The sequence below is a fragment of the Muntiacus reevesi genome, chromosome 1 (genome assembly GCF_963930625.1).
Source record: "Muntiacus reevesi chromosome 1, mMunRee1.1, whole genome shotgun sequence".
Lineage (NCBI taxonomy): Eukaryota > Metazoa > Chordata > Mammalia > Artiodactyla > Cervidae > Muntiacus > Muntiacus reevesi.
Window position 1 is genome coordinate 158367420 of NC_089249.1, and position 15458 is coordinate 158382877.

The window sequence follows — 15458 nt, forward strand, 5'->3', positions numbered from 1 at the left end:
AACTTATATGCAGAGTAAATCATGAGAAACACTGGGCTGGAAGAAGCACAAGCTGGAATCAAGATTGCTGGGAGAAATATCAATAACCTCAGATATGCAGATGACACCACCCTTATGGCAGAAAGTGAAGAAGAACTAAAAAGCCTCTTGATGAAAGTGAAAGAGGAGAGTGAAAAAGTTGACTTAAAGCTCAACATTCAGAAAACTAAGATCATGGCATCTGGTCCCATCACCTCATGGGAAATAGATGGGGAGACAGTGAAAACAGTGTCAGACTTCATTTTTGGGGGCTCCAAAATCACTGCAGATGGTGACTGCAGCCATGAAATTAAAAGACGTTTACTCCTTGGAAGGAAAGTTATGACCAACCTAGATAACATATTAAAAAGCAGAGACATTACTTTGCCAACAAAGGTCCATCTGGTCAAGGCTATGGTTTTTCCAGTGACATGTATGGATGTGAGAGTTGGACTGTGAAGAAAGCTGAGTGCTGAAGAATTGATGCTTTTGAACTGTGGTGTTGGAGAAGACTCTAGAGAGTCCCTTGGACTGCAAGAAGATCCAACCAGTCCATCCTAAAGGAGATCAGTCCAGGGTGTTCATTGGAAGGACTGATGCTGAAGCTGAAACTCCAGTACTTTGGCCACCTCATGTGAAGAGTTGACTCATTGGAAAAGACTCTGATGCTGGGAGGGATTGGGGGCAGGAGGAGAAGGGGACGACAGAGGATGAGATGGTTGGATGGCATCACCGACTTGATGGGCATGAGTTTGAGTAAACTCCGGGAGTTGGTGATGGACAGGGAGGCCTGGCGTGCTGCGTTTCATGGGGTTGCAGAGTCGGACACTACTGAGCGACTGAACTGAACTGAATGTTAAATTTTGATATAAAGAAATCTAGATATAATTTTTAAAGCTGTAAAGACTAAATTCAGATGTATGTTAGAGAAATATTGTATATTTTGTTGAAAATAAAAACTTGACTGAAACAGTAATAGCACTAAATAAAGTAGTAAACATCATTGTATACCATTTGGAGGATACTGAAAAATATAAAGAAAATCTCTGCATCACACAGAGAAAACTACTGTAGACCAGACATAACCTGGACTAGAAAGGGCAGCATTGAGTTTGAATTCCAGTTAAACAACTAACTAGATGTTTGGCATTCAGTAGATAATTTAGCTTCCCTCATGGCTCAGATGGTAAAGAATCTGCCCACAAGGCAGGAGACCTGGGTTCAAACCCTGGGTTGAGAAGACCCCCTGGAGAAGGGAATGGCAACCCACTCCAGTATTCTTGCCTGGAGAATCCCATGGACAGAGAACCCTGGCAGACTTATAGAGTCACAAAGAGTCAGACACAACTGAACAACTAACACACACAGATAGTTTAACCTCTGATAATTTAACCTCAGTTTCCTCACTTGAAATATGGTGAAGTACTTACCTTTGGCGATTATTGTGAGAATTAGAGATAATGTTTGTAAAATACCTGTGCTTGGTGCATAATCAACACTCTTTCAGATTGTAATAGTTTAACATTTTTATGTATTTCTGTCTAGTCTTTCTCCTCTGTGTTTGTGCATACAGACTTAAGCATACACATGTTTTTTGAAACACTTTTATATTATGTTAAACACTGGGTCTTCACAGCATTGCTGGAAAGGGCAGGTATTATTTTTAAACCTGATCTGTAGATGGGGAAACTGATACTTTTAAGAGGCAAAGTAACTTGGTCTTGGTGCTACATCTGGTAATATCTGAACTGAACCATCACTGGGTCTCCTGATGCCAAGCCCACACGCCTTTCCTGTCAGCAGTGTGCATCCTCACCAGCTCCACCTCCACTGATTCACGAGTAGTGGACCCCTAAGCCTTGCCCAGGAGGAAAGCAAGGGCTGGAGGCAGTGAAGTGCTAGCTGAGGTCTGTCTTCAGACGTGAAGGAAGTGCTCACTCCCTCTGAAACAGCAGGCCCATCATCTGATCCTATAGCAGAGACGAAGCTTCTTGCTAGAAAGTTAAGGACCTTTCAGTCCGGGGCTTTATTGAGAGGGAGTGTTTCAGGGATAAAGTGAGTGAAGCCTTACTCTGTGCCGCCTGCAGGGCAAAGGTGTCCCTATATTTCTTTCAGTGTGTGCACTTGGTACTTAGAGGGCCTGGTGACAGGCCTGCACCTAAGCCCAAGGATGCATGTCCTCTCATATCATTTTTATTTCAGTATACATTTTCTGATGCCAGGTATACATCTGACACTGCACCATGATTTACTTAGAAGACACAGGGGTGAGCAGGTGAAGACAGCCCTGGCCTTTAGGACGTTAGAGAGAGCTCAAGGCCAAATAGAACCAGTGCTCTAGTATTAGCTGCTAGCAGGGTGTTTGGAAGCAGTGGATGGGGGACCCTATTTGAGTTCTATACAGTAACACCATCTATTTGCAAAGATTTCCAAAGTATTTGTGAAAACCTTAACGTATTATAAGAGAGGGGAGACTTTTGAACTGGGCTTTGATGGCTGAGAGGAGTTCTTAGGCCAAGGGAAGGAGGTGAGCCAAGGACCAGCTTTATTGTGAAGCCTCGCACCCTAAGGAAGCCTTTATCAAATGATTACACACATAATAAACTAAGGTCCCAAGAGAGTGTATGGACAGGCTCCAGGTAAAGAGCTTTTAGCCCTTTGGTAAGATGATGATACATCTCCATCCCACTTCCTGCCCCACCCACCCCCCACTGTAAACAGGGAAGTTAAATATGTTTTTTCACTTCACTGCCTTCCTACATTTTTTTCTTCCTAGTTTCAAAAACAACTCTCCTTCAACAAGTTCTGTTTCCAAGGAAAGTCTTAACCATCTGTCCCTTCTGGCATACCCTCTTCCATTGGAATCCATGCAGAATAGACCAGGTACTCTATCTTTTTGTGTGCGAAGCCATAAAATCTAATATCGCATGTGTGGCAGTGCTCAGAGGTATGCTGCTTCCACGAGAGGTTCCCTCAGCCCTGCTGTGGTGAAAACCAAGTATAAATCGCGGCTAACAGGGTTTTCTAGCTAGAGTCATAAGTATGTCTGAGCATCCCCCGTGAACCATAACACTGCCAGCTCTCTTGCTGCGCCTCTCCATTGCTGCCTTTGGGCTGTTTTGCTTGTCCTTCAGCCCTCCTTCAGAGTGTGGACAGGGTAAGGAAAAAGAGAAGTGAATCCCAGATCTGTCCATTCCGCACTTGGCTCACAGTGCTAGTGAGAAAATAGATTGGGGCGGGGTGGGAGGGGGCTTGCCACCAGACTGCACACAAGGGCAGGGCAAGAGGGACAGTGGTCCCTCCTCAGCCTGCTGTCCCATTGACCGGTGCCCCCTTCCTGGGGGCCTGAAGATAAGTGACCCTGTGTCTTATTTCTGTAGAATTTTCACTCTGTTGGGCAGCTCTTTTCCTTTTAGTTTCCCTTTGGGAGGGTGGATCTTGGGGTGCTAATATTTAAGTTCAATTCTTTGGATTCATAGCATGTTGCAGTCCCCAGATACATTTGTGCTTGAAGCTGTCAGCTAGAGTAGTAGTTTGAGATTCTCTGTGGATTCCTTTTCTTCACGTGTTTATCTGTACTCTAAAATGTAAATGAAAGTCTGCTGTCATCAGATCCTAAAAATGGAGGGAAGAATGCACTTCCATTGAGCTGTCAGACACTTGGCTGCTTAACCAGGGTTTTCTGGATGTGCTATTGAAACGTGCCATTGTTCTATGTGCTTTCTCCTAATGACCGTCGCATACTTGCTTCTGAGAACAGTGTACAGTAGCTCTGCTTAGGCTCTAATCAATCTTCCTGAGCAGACTTGCCATTTTTCTGATCATGTTCAGCTGGGGTCCTCTGAGAAGAGAGTGGGCCTTTCCCCTCAGTGGGCAATGAGCCAGCTTCCATTTCAAAATCTCAGGGAAGAAAAAAAGAAATCCAGCAACCCAAGCCTGTGTTTACTGAAGGTTGGTCTAAAAGTCTTTCACATTGTATACCCCATCAGCACTCGAGCGCCTCTATTTTAGAAGGATGTAAAGGTTTAATCACCCTGGTGGGGATTTAGACCCAGAGACTTCAGAGAAATCTTATTATTTTTAACTGCAGGCAAAGAGTATTAAGGCTCCACTCTGGATCAAGGGCATGACATGTTCTATAAGTAATTTATCTTTAACAGGGGAAGGCCCTTACTAGAGTGTCCTAGAAACAGGACTATGATTGGCCACTGGTTCATTATTCCTCCTTTTCTCTTTCCCCCTCTCAGTCTCCTGCTTTATTTTCTCTGACCCTACCCTTTCCTGTCCAATGTCTAAATGTCTGCCTCACAAATCCTCCCTTTAAGGTGGAGAGCCAGGTGCCTTCTAGGGAGAGATAATAATGTTTTTGTAAAATGACTGAAACCAGCAACTTAGCATAGACCTGTCAACAGCAGACTTCTAAATGGACCCTACCTGCATTCTCTCAAATAAGGAGCTGAGGAAGGAGAGTGTGCCCCGGGCCTCACAGACTCTCAAGTCTATGCTATTGGACATGAAGGAATTTAGGGCTACCCTCAAACCGAACCCCTGCCCTGTTGTACCTTCACAGAAGCACTCTCCACTGAGGGCCTTTTGAATCCTTTGCACATCCACAGGGACGTTACTGAGCATGTCACTTCATTTGTATGGACTGCCCTCCCAAACCCGTCTCCCTTTCTGCTTAGCTCCCTGGCTCCTACCTTTCTGGTGCTGAGGCTGGAAGATGTCACAGGTAGGATTCTGCTATGGATTCATTGCTCAGTTTGGGGGCACATCTAAATCCATGTGCTAATGAGCTTGGTTACAGCAGGCTTCTGCTATCCTCTTTTAATCTAGCCCATCTGTCTGAGTTCCTTTCCACAGTTAATGATCTCCTATAATGATTTGCCTTTAGTTTTGCCTCCTGGGTCAAAACAGATCGATAGTCCTCATAGATATTTAAAAGCCACGAATGTAAAACTCCTGCATCTCCCCCCTCCTCTTTCTTCTGGGTGAACTTATAACTTGATCAGTCCAGTGATACTTCCCTTCCATCTCCTCTCTTCTCCCAGAGATGGGTAGCAGTGAACCAGTTCCCATTGCAGAGAGTGACAAGAGGAAGAAGAAGAAGCGGAAGGCCCGGGCCACTGATTCCTTGCCAGGAAAGTTTGAAGGTTGGTCACTCTCTTTGATCTCTTAGAACTGGATTGGTGACTCCCCAAGCATGCCAGCATCCTGGTAGCCCTGAGTATAGATCTTAGAGCCAGCTTCATGTTTTTCCATGTGCTAGGCATGAAAGATAGGAGTGAGAGACATGAGCATAGAGAAAAAGCCACGTGAGGACACAGCAAAAGGCAGCATCAGTAAGCATCATAGACACCGAATCTGACAGCACCTTGAGTCTTGGACTTGTGGCCTCCAGAACTGTGCGAAAATACATTTCTATGGTTTAAGCCTCCCAGTCGGTGGTATCTTGATATGGCAGCTCTAGCTGACTAATACAGTTTTAAGCTGAGAAAATTTAAAAAAAAAAAGGCGAAGATGAGATGGTTTATAGAAAGGGGGTGACAGAGAGAGAGCACCAGGATGGAAAAGCTCCCAGATGATGCACAGGCCTCCTCTGAATGGTCTGAGCGCTTCATCAGGGAACAGAAAGGCAGCCTGTCACAGTCTCATATGGAGCAAGATTGCCTGGTATTTTTCAGCTGTGATCTTCCCCTCAGCTAGTCTTGGAGGAGCTGCTGAGAGGTAGAACAACCATGGCAGAGGAAGATGAAGCATCAAAGGCCATGGCTACAAATGAAATGTAAATCTTGTAGGTAGTTCCCTGGCAGTCCAGTGATTAGGACTCCACGCTTTCACTAGTATGGCCTGGGTTCCATCCCTAGTTGGGGAACTAAGATCTTGCAAGCCATGTGGCATGGCCAGACAAAAAAAAAAGAAAGAAACTTAAACCTTCTATCAGTAGAGAATTCAGCTCCTAGAGATTGCAGCTGTTTGTGCTGGATAACTCTGACTCCATTCGAAGAGTGCATGTTGTGTTCAGGGGACTTGATCAGGTCATCAAACATTTTGAACACTGTGTATGAGGCACCAGGCTCAGAGCTGGCTCTGTTATCACTGGGCACTGGATGGGATGAAGTGACTCACTGAACACACCTGCAAGTCTCAGTCGCTATTCCTAGGAGTAACCAAGGAATGACGGAGTGACCCCCCACATCTACTTTTGTTTCTTTCATTGTGAGACTTGAAATAGCTTCCCTGTATGGTCCCTCTTTCCAGCACTGCAGACATACTAGTGAATTGATTGTTTTGTAGAGTGGTCCTAAAACAAACCCTTTATAAGTCAGGAATATTGGACTTCCAGCCACCAATCTGTCCTGACATGTGCAGAGGCTACTATCCAAGTATCCATTGTGAGAGAAGCACATCATTTAAAATATGAACAGCTGTAAGACCAATCAGTGATGGAATCAAGAAGGTGCTTTGTGTAAGGTTTTGTCTGTTTGTGTTTAACAATAGATGTGTGTGTATAGCAGAGGGGGTGAGGGTGGGGAATGAACAAAAGTCCCAAGGGTTTTAGAATAGTTTCCAAATCAACAGGTCTTTCTCTTTCAATGAACAAGAGAGTATTTCCTGTTATTCACAGATGACTTGTGCAATTATGGAGTTTCTCATAACTAAGTGATAAAATCTAATTTCATGGTTAACAGTATTCTGCGGGTTTTAACACTAGGCTACCTTTAAAGGAAAAAGCTGAAGACTAGTAGCCAAGGGAGGAAGAGGTCAACTCAGCAGAGGCCTCTGTGGCTTCCTTTGGAAGGTGTTCAGAGAGCTTATGCTCTTTGAGAGCCTGGGAGATCACCTAAATATACTTTTGACCCAGGGCTATTGCTGTGTTAAAATCGCTCTGACTCAGCACTCTAAAAACCTCGAGGCATCCGTTTGCATCTTACTTCTCTCTCCTGTTTCCTGTGGGCATTCTCTCTCCTGTTTCCTGTGGGCAACTGCTGGAAACTTCTCAGATATCTCCAATGACTTCCACTATGTGTGGCATAAAATAAAACAGTGCTTTATTCCCCTTTGTATCACCAGTTCCTAGTACAGAACTGGTCATGTAGTAGGTGCTCAACAAATGAGTGAGTGAATGAATGAATGTCCATTCAGATCACATCCCTTCTGTGAGGATCCCCCAGATCCACTGAGAAGATTTTAACCTTTCCCTTCCCCTGCTCTTTTTTTTCTTACTGTGTTTTGTCCCTCTCTGGTTTATTCTGGGGTCACTTTTGTACAAACCTGTCTGTGTTCCCCAGCAGACTGTGACTCTCAAAGGCCAGGGACTATATTTTATTCCTCACTGTGTCCCTGTTGTGAGTCTGACAAGTTGTCTGGCACACAGTAGGTGCTTGGGAAGCATGTGCTGAATTGAACCCCCTTCACTGACTTCATCTCAGGAGCAAGATCCTGCGATGAGACCTGCTTGTCGTGAAGCTGAGTCCCAAGGCAGTCGGGAACATTAGTGGCCTTTCTCATCAATGAGCACTGCCAGATCCTTGAGCACCTGTGCTGTCAGACTGGGGAAGTCAAGTGACACAGTTCTTCTTTTCTTCTCTGCAAAGGGGTGACTCATCTTGTTATGCTTCTCCTCCATTTCACCTCTAGATGTATACAAGCTGACCTCTGAACTGCTGGGAGAGGGAGCCAATGCCAAAGTTCAAGTTGCCGTGAGCCTGCAGAATGGCAACGAGTATGCTGTCAAAGTGAGTGTCTCATCTAGATGCCAGGCTTTACTTTGCAGATAGTGAGTCCCAGCTTGTCCTAAACCAGATACATTTTACATTTCACAGCATAGTGGTTTAATAAGAATGGGGGCTCCAAAGCTGTATTCACTAAATTCGGTGATTTCTCTACTTACTGCTGTGTAACATTGGACAAGTTACTTAACCTTTCCGTCCTTCAGTTTCTTCATCTGTATAATGAGTATAATAATAGAACCTATGTGCTATTGTTGTGAAGTTTAAATAAGTTAATATGTGTAAAGTGCTTAGGGCAGTGCCTCTGGTGAATGAAGTCAGCTTCAGAAGACAGTCAGATTTGGAATTAGAAGGCCTATCTGAATCTCTTTTTTGACAAATTACTACTGTTTGACTTGGGACAAGTCGCTGAACCTCTTTGAGTGTTAGTTCTCACATTTCTAGAAGGAAGATAATACCTGCCTGCACAAGCGATGTACAGCAGTGTGTTGACAAGGACTGAGTGCTCAGCTTTGGGGCAGGAGAAGTATTTTCCATCTACATGACCTCAGAGTGGCTTACCTTGCCCCTCTGCTCTTCTGTTTGCTGATACTACATGAAAGAAGGGTTGGATCTAAAGTAGTGGTTCTCAAAGTGTGGTCCCTGCATTATTAGCATCAGCACAACTTGATGATCTGGGAACTTGCTAGAGACACACATTATCTGACTCTATCCTAGACCTGCTGAATCGGAAACTCGGAGCAGGCCCCAGCAACGTTAATTTGAACCTCCAGGTAATTCTGGTACCCACCAAAGTTTTCAAGACATCTACCTGAGCCAGCAGGTCTCATCGCTGCTTCAAATGGGTAAACCCAGCCAAACTGGCTTCTGAAAGATATGTTTCTCCTTTTAACCAAATGGTCATAGTCCCAGATGGATTTATAAAGGAGAACACTTTTGCTAAGCCACAGCCCTTTTTGCTGGAGTGTTGCTTCATGTGATAGCAAAAGCATTATCTTGATTCCTTGTTCTAAACAGATCAGTATAAATTCCAAGTAATTAAAAAAAAATATGCCTAAGTGGGTAAATTTAAATGGATTGTCAAATATTTAATACATTTGTGGATGACAGAACTACTTCGAGGCTGCCCTTTCTCCATGCTCCCTGGCATCTTTGGGCAAATACCAGACCTGGGCGTGGCAATGCTTCAGTTTCAGCAATGCTGCCCTGTCAGGAAGCATTTAGCAGGAGGCTTCCTGTGTGCTGTTTTGGATCTGTCAGGAATCCTCTGATCCTTATTAATTCCTGAATATTCAGGAATTAAGAGGAGAGACAAGCCTTTCCCAGGGCTGAGGAATCCAGGCATTTCCTTCGTTAGTTTTTCAATATGGTGATAAGTACCCTCTTCCTTCTTATGAACCATACAGTAAAAAGTGATTGTTTACAACTCTCTCTCTTTAATAGGGATCGCCTTATGTTTTGTAAGTCTGGAATTTTAATCTTTATCTTTGCTGAGAATAACTACCTTGTAAGACAGTATGTATGCCCACACCATGTTGATTAAAACACCTTTGCTCCATCAGAGCTTGGATCCCCGTGTCTGTCTTTCTTTCTTTCTCTCTTTCTTTCTCTCTCTCTCTATATATATACATACATATATATGTATATATATATATTTCTGGCTGATTCCCTGGACTGCGAAAGCTGGCTGCGTAACCCAGGGAATATTAGACTCTTTCCTTCTTTCACTCTCTCATCATTGACTCCGGACCACCAGATTCCGGTCCAATAAAGGACCAACGTTGCCCATATCTCCCGTCTCTCCTGTTCTTTGAAAGTGCCCCAGATGTGGGCTACTTCTCCAGCCTGGCTCCACTATACTTGATTTTATTAGGGCTTTGCACAACAGCCATCCAACTGATGAATCCTAGAGTCTTACTCTTGGAATGGAATTTCAAGATAATCTGGACCTGAGCCTCCCTTGTAGCTCCTTATAGTTTTCCATGTTTTGCACACCCCTAGGATCTCTGGTAGCAAGAGCTTTTTGCCTCCTCAGAGAAAATCATGCCATCCAACTATACGGGATAATTGCCTGCTGGGAATTTCTTCCTAACTTTGATCTGCTTGATGAACGAACAAGCTGAATAGCTTCTGAGCCCCAGAGCCACGCCTCTTCTGCCAGCTCAGAACGGGAGTCCAGTGGTCTACTAACCAAATTGGACTTGTTTAGAAAATTACACTTGGTTGTGGATGTGTGTGCTGCTACATGTTGGAGACATTTGAAGTGTCTTCGGTGACAGTCTTGGGATGAAGGACCCAGATATCTGCCCACCCCACACATGGGACTGTCAGGGAGTACCAGCTCTGCAGACTTCCTCACAGGCTCTACCTGCAGCGGTTTGGGGCTCTGGATGGATCTGTAGAGATGTGCAGAGTCAGCCAGTCCCCACATAACCCACCTGCTCATCTGTTGGCTGGCCCATTCCTTCAGTCAATGCTTGCCAAGCATCTCCAGGTATAGGTGGGGAGGGGGAGCAGCTCACAGCATCATTGGAGAGACAGAGCCTCCAGGTTCTCTGAGCAAAGTTGTGTAGGATATAAGCGGATATTGGACAGTGAGGGCTTTAGAAGCAGCTCTGGGCTTGAACAGCAGCCCTGCCACTTAGCAGAGATGTGAGCAAAATGCTTTACCTCTGCCTGTTCTTTCGGGATTGTGTTGTAAGGATTAGCTGAGATTATGTACCTAAATGACTTCATATAGTCCCTGCCAAAGGGTAAGTTCTCAGAAGAATTGCAGAAGCGGCATCTGAGCTGGGCCTTGGAGCTTTATTGTCTCCTCACTGTATCCCTTATCCGCTTGCTCTTCCTCCAGCACTAGAAGATCCTTCAGTAGAGTGTGTAAATTCTTAGCCTTAAGGCAGAGAGAGATGCCTTTAGAATAGGAGCTTGGTAGAGCTGGTTCTTTGTCTTGCTGGCTGCCTCAGTCTCCTCTGGGCTGCTGGCGTAGCACCCTCACAGGCTTCGATGGCGATGTACTTGGCCAGAGTCAAACAGGTGGGCTAGAAGGTCCTGGGGCCAGTCTGTTGCTTTGCTGACAGAAGCACAGTGCCTGCGTCGCCATGGCCTACTGCAGACTTTTGCTTGACACTGGATTTCGGCTGAATTGGCCTTGCACTCTGCCAGAGGACACCTGTTGGGAGTGTTTTGACCAGGTGGGTGTATATGACAGGTTTTATTTTTCACACAGATCATCGAAAAACATGCAGGACACAGTCGGAGTAGGGTATTTCGGGAGGTGGAGACGCTCTATCAGTGTCAAGGAAACAAGTGAGTATAGTGTTGGGTGACTTGCTGATTCTCTGGGAGTGGGGGATGGTTGGCTACAGAAAAGGAAGTTATTTCTCACCATCTCACGACCCCAGCAGGTAGCTCTTGCTCCTTCCCCACATCTGTATATAACTCCTTCCATCTTACAATTTTTAAAACAGAGAGGCAGAGAAGCAGCAGCAGCAAAGAAGCTGTCTTCTGTATAGGCTGAAATACTGTACATACCAGGAATTTAGACAAGTTAGAAGAGCAAGCAATCTGAATCAGTGGCTGCTTGGAAAAAAAATAGGTTTTATTTCTTGCGAGCACCTGTAGAAAGTAGGTTGAGTGTTGCCTAGTAGAAATCTATAGGGACCTGCTTTAGTAAATAGATGAGGATGATGATGCTATGGAGACTATGTGTGCTGTTTTCTGTTTCTGGCATATTTACATATGTGCAGCTACTGCTAGGGCTTCCCTCATAGCTCAGTTGGTAAAGAATCCACCTACAATGCAGGAGACCCCGGTTCAGTTCCTGGGTCGGGAAGATCCTCTGGAGAAGGGATAGGCTACCCACTCCAGTATTCTTGGGCTTTCCTTGTGATTCAACTGGTAAAGAATCCACCTGCAATGCAGGAGACGTGGGTTCAATCCCTGGGTTGGGAAGATCCCCTGGAGAAGGAAAAGGTTACCCACTCCAGTATTCTGGTTTAGAGAATTCCATGGATTATACAGTCCATGGGGTTGCAAAGAGTTGGACACAACTGAGCAACTTTGACTTTCAGCCACTACTAAGGGTCCTGAAACCTTGTTTAACACTCTTTGCTTGATAACTGGGCCAAGGTAGTCTCTAGCCCCATCTTATTCTGCTTACCACCAACTCCGAATGAGTGGCTGTCCCACTGTGGCTTTAAATCAGGGTCACCTCTAAGACTCTGCTTTCCGCTCTCTCCTGTCATGGCAGGGTCAGCAGGGAGCCAGTGGCCAGTATTGATGGCTTTGTCATTAAGCTTGGAAGGAGGGGGCTGCTGTTGATTTAACTCCAGGCACTACCTCTACAATCTTCTTTCAAATTAGGCCATTTTGGCCATCTTATTCAGACGCCTTTTTGCTAGTAAAAGCCCGATGTCTGTCCCAAAGTGGTCAGCATTTTTTTATGAGAGACAGATTTTTATTTTCAGCCCTGCAGCTTCTGAGTTCAGCATTACAGACTCTACTTGGTTTATTTCATTCTTTAAAAGAAAAAAGCCCCCAACACCTCTGATATCCAGGCTGGTGGCTTCCCTACTGAGTTACAAGACGACCTTGTTGGCAGAGCGCAGTAATGCTCAGGCAGACAGAGAGTGCTCACCGGGGAAGGCCACAAGTGCTATGGTGGCAGGGAATGCGGCCGTTTCATTAAGTAGCGCTTAGCAGTTAGGGTCTAGCGGTGCCCACGTTAGGCCCCAAGTCTATTTGACAGATGTTTCCATTTTCTCCAGGCAATGTAAATACTGCCCCGTGATTTATGGGCAAGAGGGAGGGCAAGTAATTATTTGCTGCTTGCCTCCAGGACACACACCTACTATTCAGTGTTATTAGCCGCAATTGCTTCCAGTCGGCTGCAGATTTTATTCAGTTTAATGTGACCGGGACTTTTTTTATAACTCTACCTAGTGGGTTTTAGGGTTGGGGTTTGACAGCACAGACTTGGTGAAAACACCAGAGACTGAACATTATGGAAAGATAAGGTGACCTGAATCTTGCTAACACCGTTGGCTACTTCTTAACCCTGGGTCTTTAATAAGCATTCTGATTTCAAGTTGATTTCTGCCTGTTACAGAGTATCTGGGGTTTTTTGTCTATTTATAAGTGAGCTTCAATATATAACACCATTTTCCCTTTTTTCTTTTCCTCCTATTTTTCCCTATTTAAGGCACATTTTGGAGCTGATTGAGTTCTTTGAAGACGACACAAGGTTTTACTTGGTCTTTGAGAAACTGCAAGGAGGTACTTAACTGTTGAGCGTGTGTTCGGACTTCTGATTAAGACCCAGGGTAGTGATCATCCATCATGAATCCCAGAGACTTCTAAAATGAGTCAAACTAATAAAAAGGATGAAGGACTTAAAACTGCCCTTGATTTGGGAGAAGGAAGGCCGGAGGGAAGGATGATAATTAGCATTTTGCAGGACTTAGAATGTCATTGGTGTGTGCACTCTATAAATGCCTTCTCATTATAATAGGGCTCATATATAGATATATTTCATCATTGATTTATCAGTTCTTTGTTTTGACATATTCACTATTTAATGGAATTAATTGTGGGGCAGAAGCTCTTACATACACTGCGAAGTCCAAAAAGGCTCACCAGAGGAGAGGAGGGACACATTGTTTAGGACACAGACCAGGATAGAAAGGAGGCCTGAGAAGTGCCATCCTGCAGGTGGAAAGATGCCATTTTTGACCACCACTGTTTCTGCCATCACCCACACACATGATCACTGGAATATATATTTAAGTTGCCTTTCTGACATAGAGAAGCCCCTTCCCTCCCTATCACTCGCCCATCCCTAGGTCACATTTGCAAGGTGAAGGTTAAGGAGGATGTCTGGAGCCAAGTGGAGTTCTACACAGGGAGGGGCTAGGTGGTTAAGGGAGCTCCATCTCTTACTAGCTGTGTGACCTTGAGCAAGTCATCTAACCTTTCCAAATGGTACTCTCTGTAATCTGTAAATAGGGGAAATGACAGCTCCTACCTCTTTGGAATACTGTCAAGATTAAATGAGATAATTCATGTGAAATGCTTAGCTCAGTGTCCAATGAGCACTAAAGGTTTAATAAATGTCAGCTGTTAATATTATTAAAACAATTGGGTGTACTGGGAGCTATTGTAGACATGTACTCTTCACCTTCTCTTTTAACAAATTTGGAAACAAGACTTGAGCAAGCCCAAGACTTAACATAGAGCCAGTTTTCTCAGAATGTTCCACAGTGTATTGGGATCCTTTTGTTTACTCTGGCAAGTGAAAGATCTTTCATCCTCTTCCCATGTCAAAAGCCAGAGGTAATAAGTAAACATGTGCCATTTGTGGGGCACAGAGATGACACCTTCAGGCCAGAAATTCTGGCTTCCAGTGGTGAGCACAGACCACATGGAACCAAGCCATATGCTCATGCCTGTGTGCGCCCCGCTTCACCCAGCGACACTAGCCCTGTGAATTACCTGTTCTGAGATGCCTGATGCAGCCGGGTTTATCTGTAGCCATGTCACTCTACTGAGGCCAGACTCAGTGGGTGAAAAAGAGTGTTTGGTTGGCTCAGAGAATCCTATCCCCCAAAGCAGTCAAACCACAAGCCATGCTGAGGAGAGGTCTGCACAGGCTCCAGGGTCAGACTTACTGGGCTCGATTCCTGATGACGCCTCCATTTACTGATACGTGATCTGGAACAAGTTGCTTAACCTTTCTTGGCTTCAGGTTAGTGAGGATTACCCTGTTTTGTACATTACATCCAGTTGTAGTGAGGATAAGATAATCTATTTTTAAAATACCACATAGTGCTTGGTACAGAGCAACTACTCAATAAATATTAGCCATTGCCAACAAAATAACAGCAACAACAACAATAATAATAATAAATGGGAAATTTCAGGAGAGAAAGCAGTTTTTTCCCTTTTTCTAGACCTTTACACAACCAGTAGAGGTGTGGCATTTCCACCTGAAAGCCTGTGCTCTTGTTTGGAGCTGAGCTCAGATGCAAGGGAAGAAAAGTTCCTCTAGAGAGGCCCACAGCCCCAGGTGGAGTCACATTTAGTTCCTTTCAATTTCAGAAGCCAGATCTACCCCACATCTGCCCTTCTGCACTCATCATAGACAGGTGCAGAAGATAACTGTCCAGTTCTTTTCAGTCCAGTTTTGTACTGGTACCTGGTCTGTGCCAGATACCACACTGGTGCTAGACATTTAGTGATGAGTAAGCCTATGTCCCCACCTGAAACTTTTGAAAACTTGGCCTCTGAGAAGTTACTACTCTTACTAGAGCCTGAAAAGACAGTCCTCTCTGCCCCTTCTGCTCTTCAGGCTCCATCTTGGCCCACATCCAGAAGCAGAAGCACTTCAATGAGCGAGAAGCCAGCCGAGTGGTGCAGAATGTCGCTGCCGCCCTTGACTTCCTGCACACCAAGGGTGAGCCAGGCCTTGGCCTTAGTGGGTGGGTTTGGCTGGTCGCCTCTGAGGGCCAAGGGAGAGGGACAGACCAGGTAGAAGGCTGGGAGCTGGTGCAGCTAGCAGGCACATCCAGGATGGTGAGGGGCCAGGCCAGGGTGGCTCCTATACTTCTGATGCAGATGGCAGGTGGTTGTGGAACTATTAAGCAGGCTAGGGATACAGGAAAAAGAGCAAGGAGGGGAAAAATAGATTTCATGTTGAACAAGGGATGTCTG

General features: G+C 45.0%; 1 protein-coding gene across 4 annotated transcripts in view; it reads left to right on the plus strand.

Moving 5' to 3' along the window:
• Positions 1-15458, plus strand: part of MKNK1 (MAPK interacting serine/threonine kinase 1) — a 57441-nt gene that overhangs the window by 28827 nt on the left and 13156 nt on the right. For 2 of the 4 annotated variants that reach the window (XM_065913739.1, XM_065913719.1), the window contains exons 2-7: positions 2795-2901; positions 5070-5171; positions 7660-7757; positions 10978-11057; positions 12952-13025; positions 15097-15201. In XM_065913739.1, coding sequence (XP_065769811.1) covers positions 2886-2901; positions 5070-5171; positions 7660-7757; positions 10978-11057; positions 12952-13025; positions 15097-15201 — 475 coding nt within the window. In that variant the 5' untranslated portion in view covers positions 2795-2885. The remainder of the gene's footprint in view (positions 1-2794; positions 2902-5069; positions 5172-7659; positions 7758-10977; positions 11058-12951; positions 13026-15096; positions 15202-15458) is intronic. The other 2 variants (XM_065913732.1, XM_065913723.1) reach the window with 1 other exon arrangement.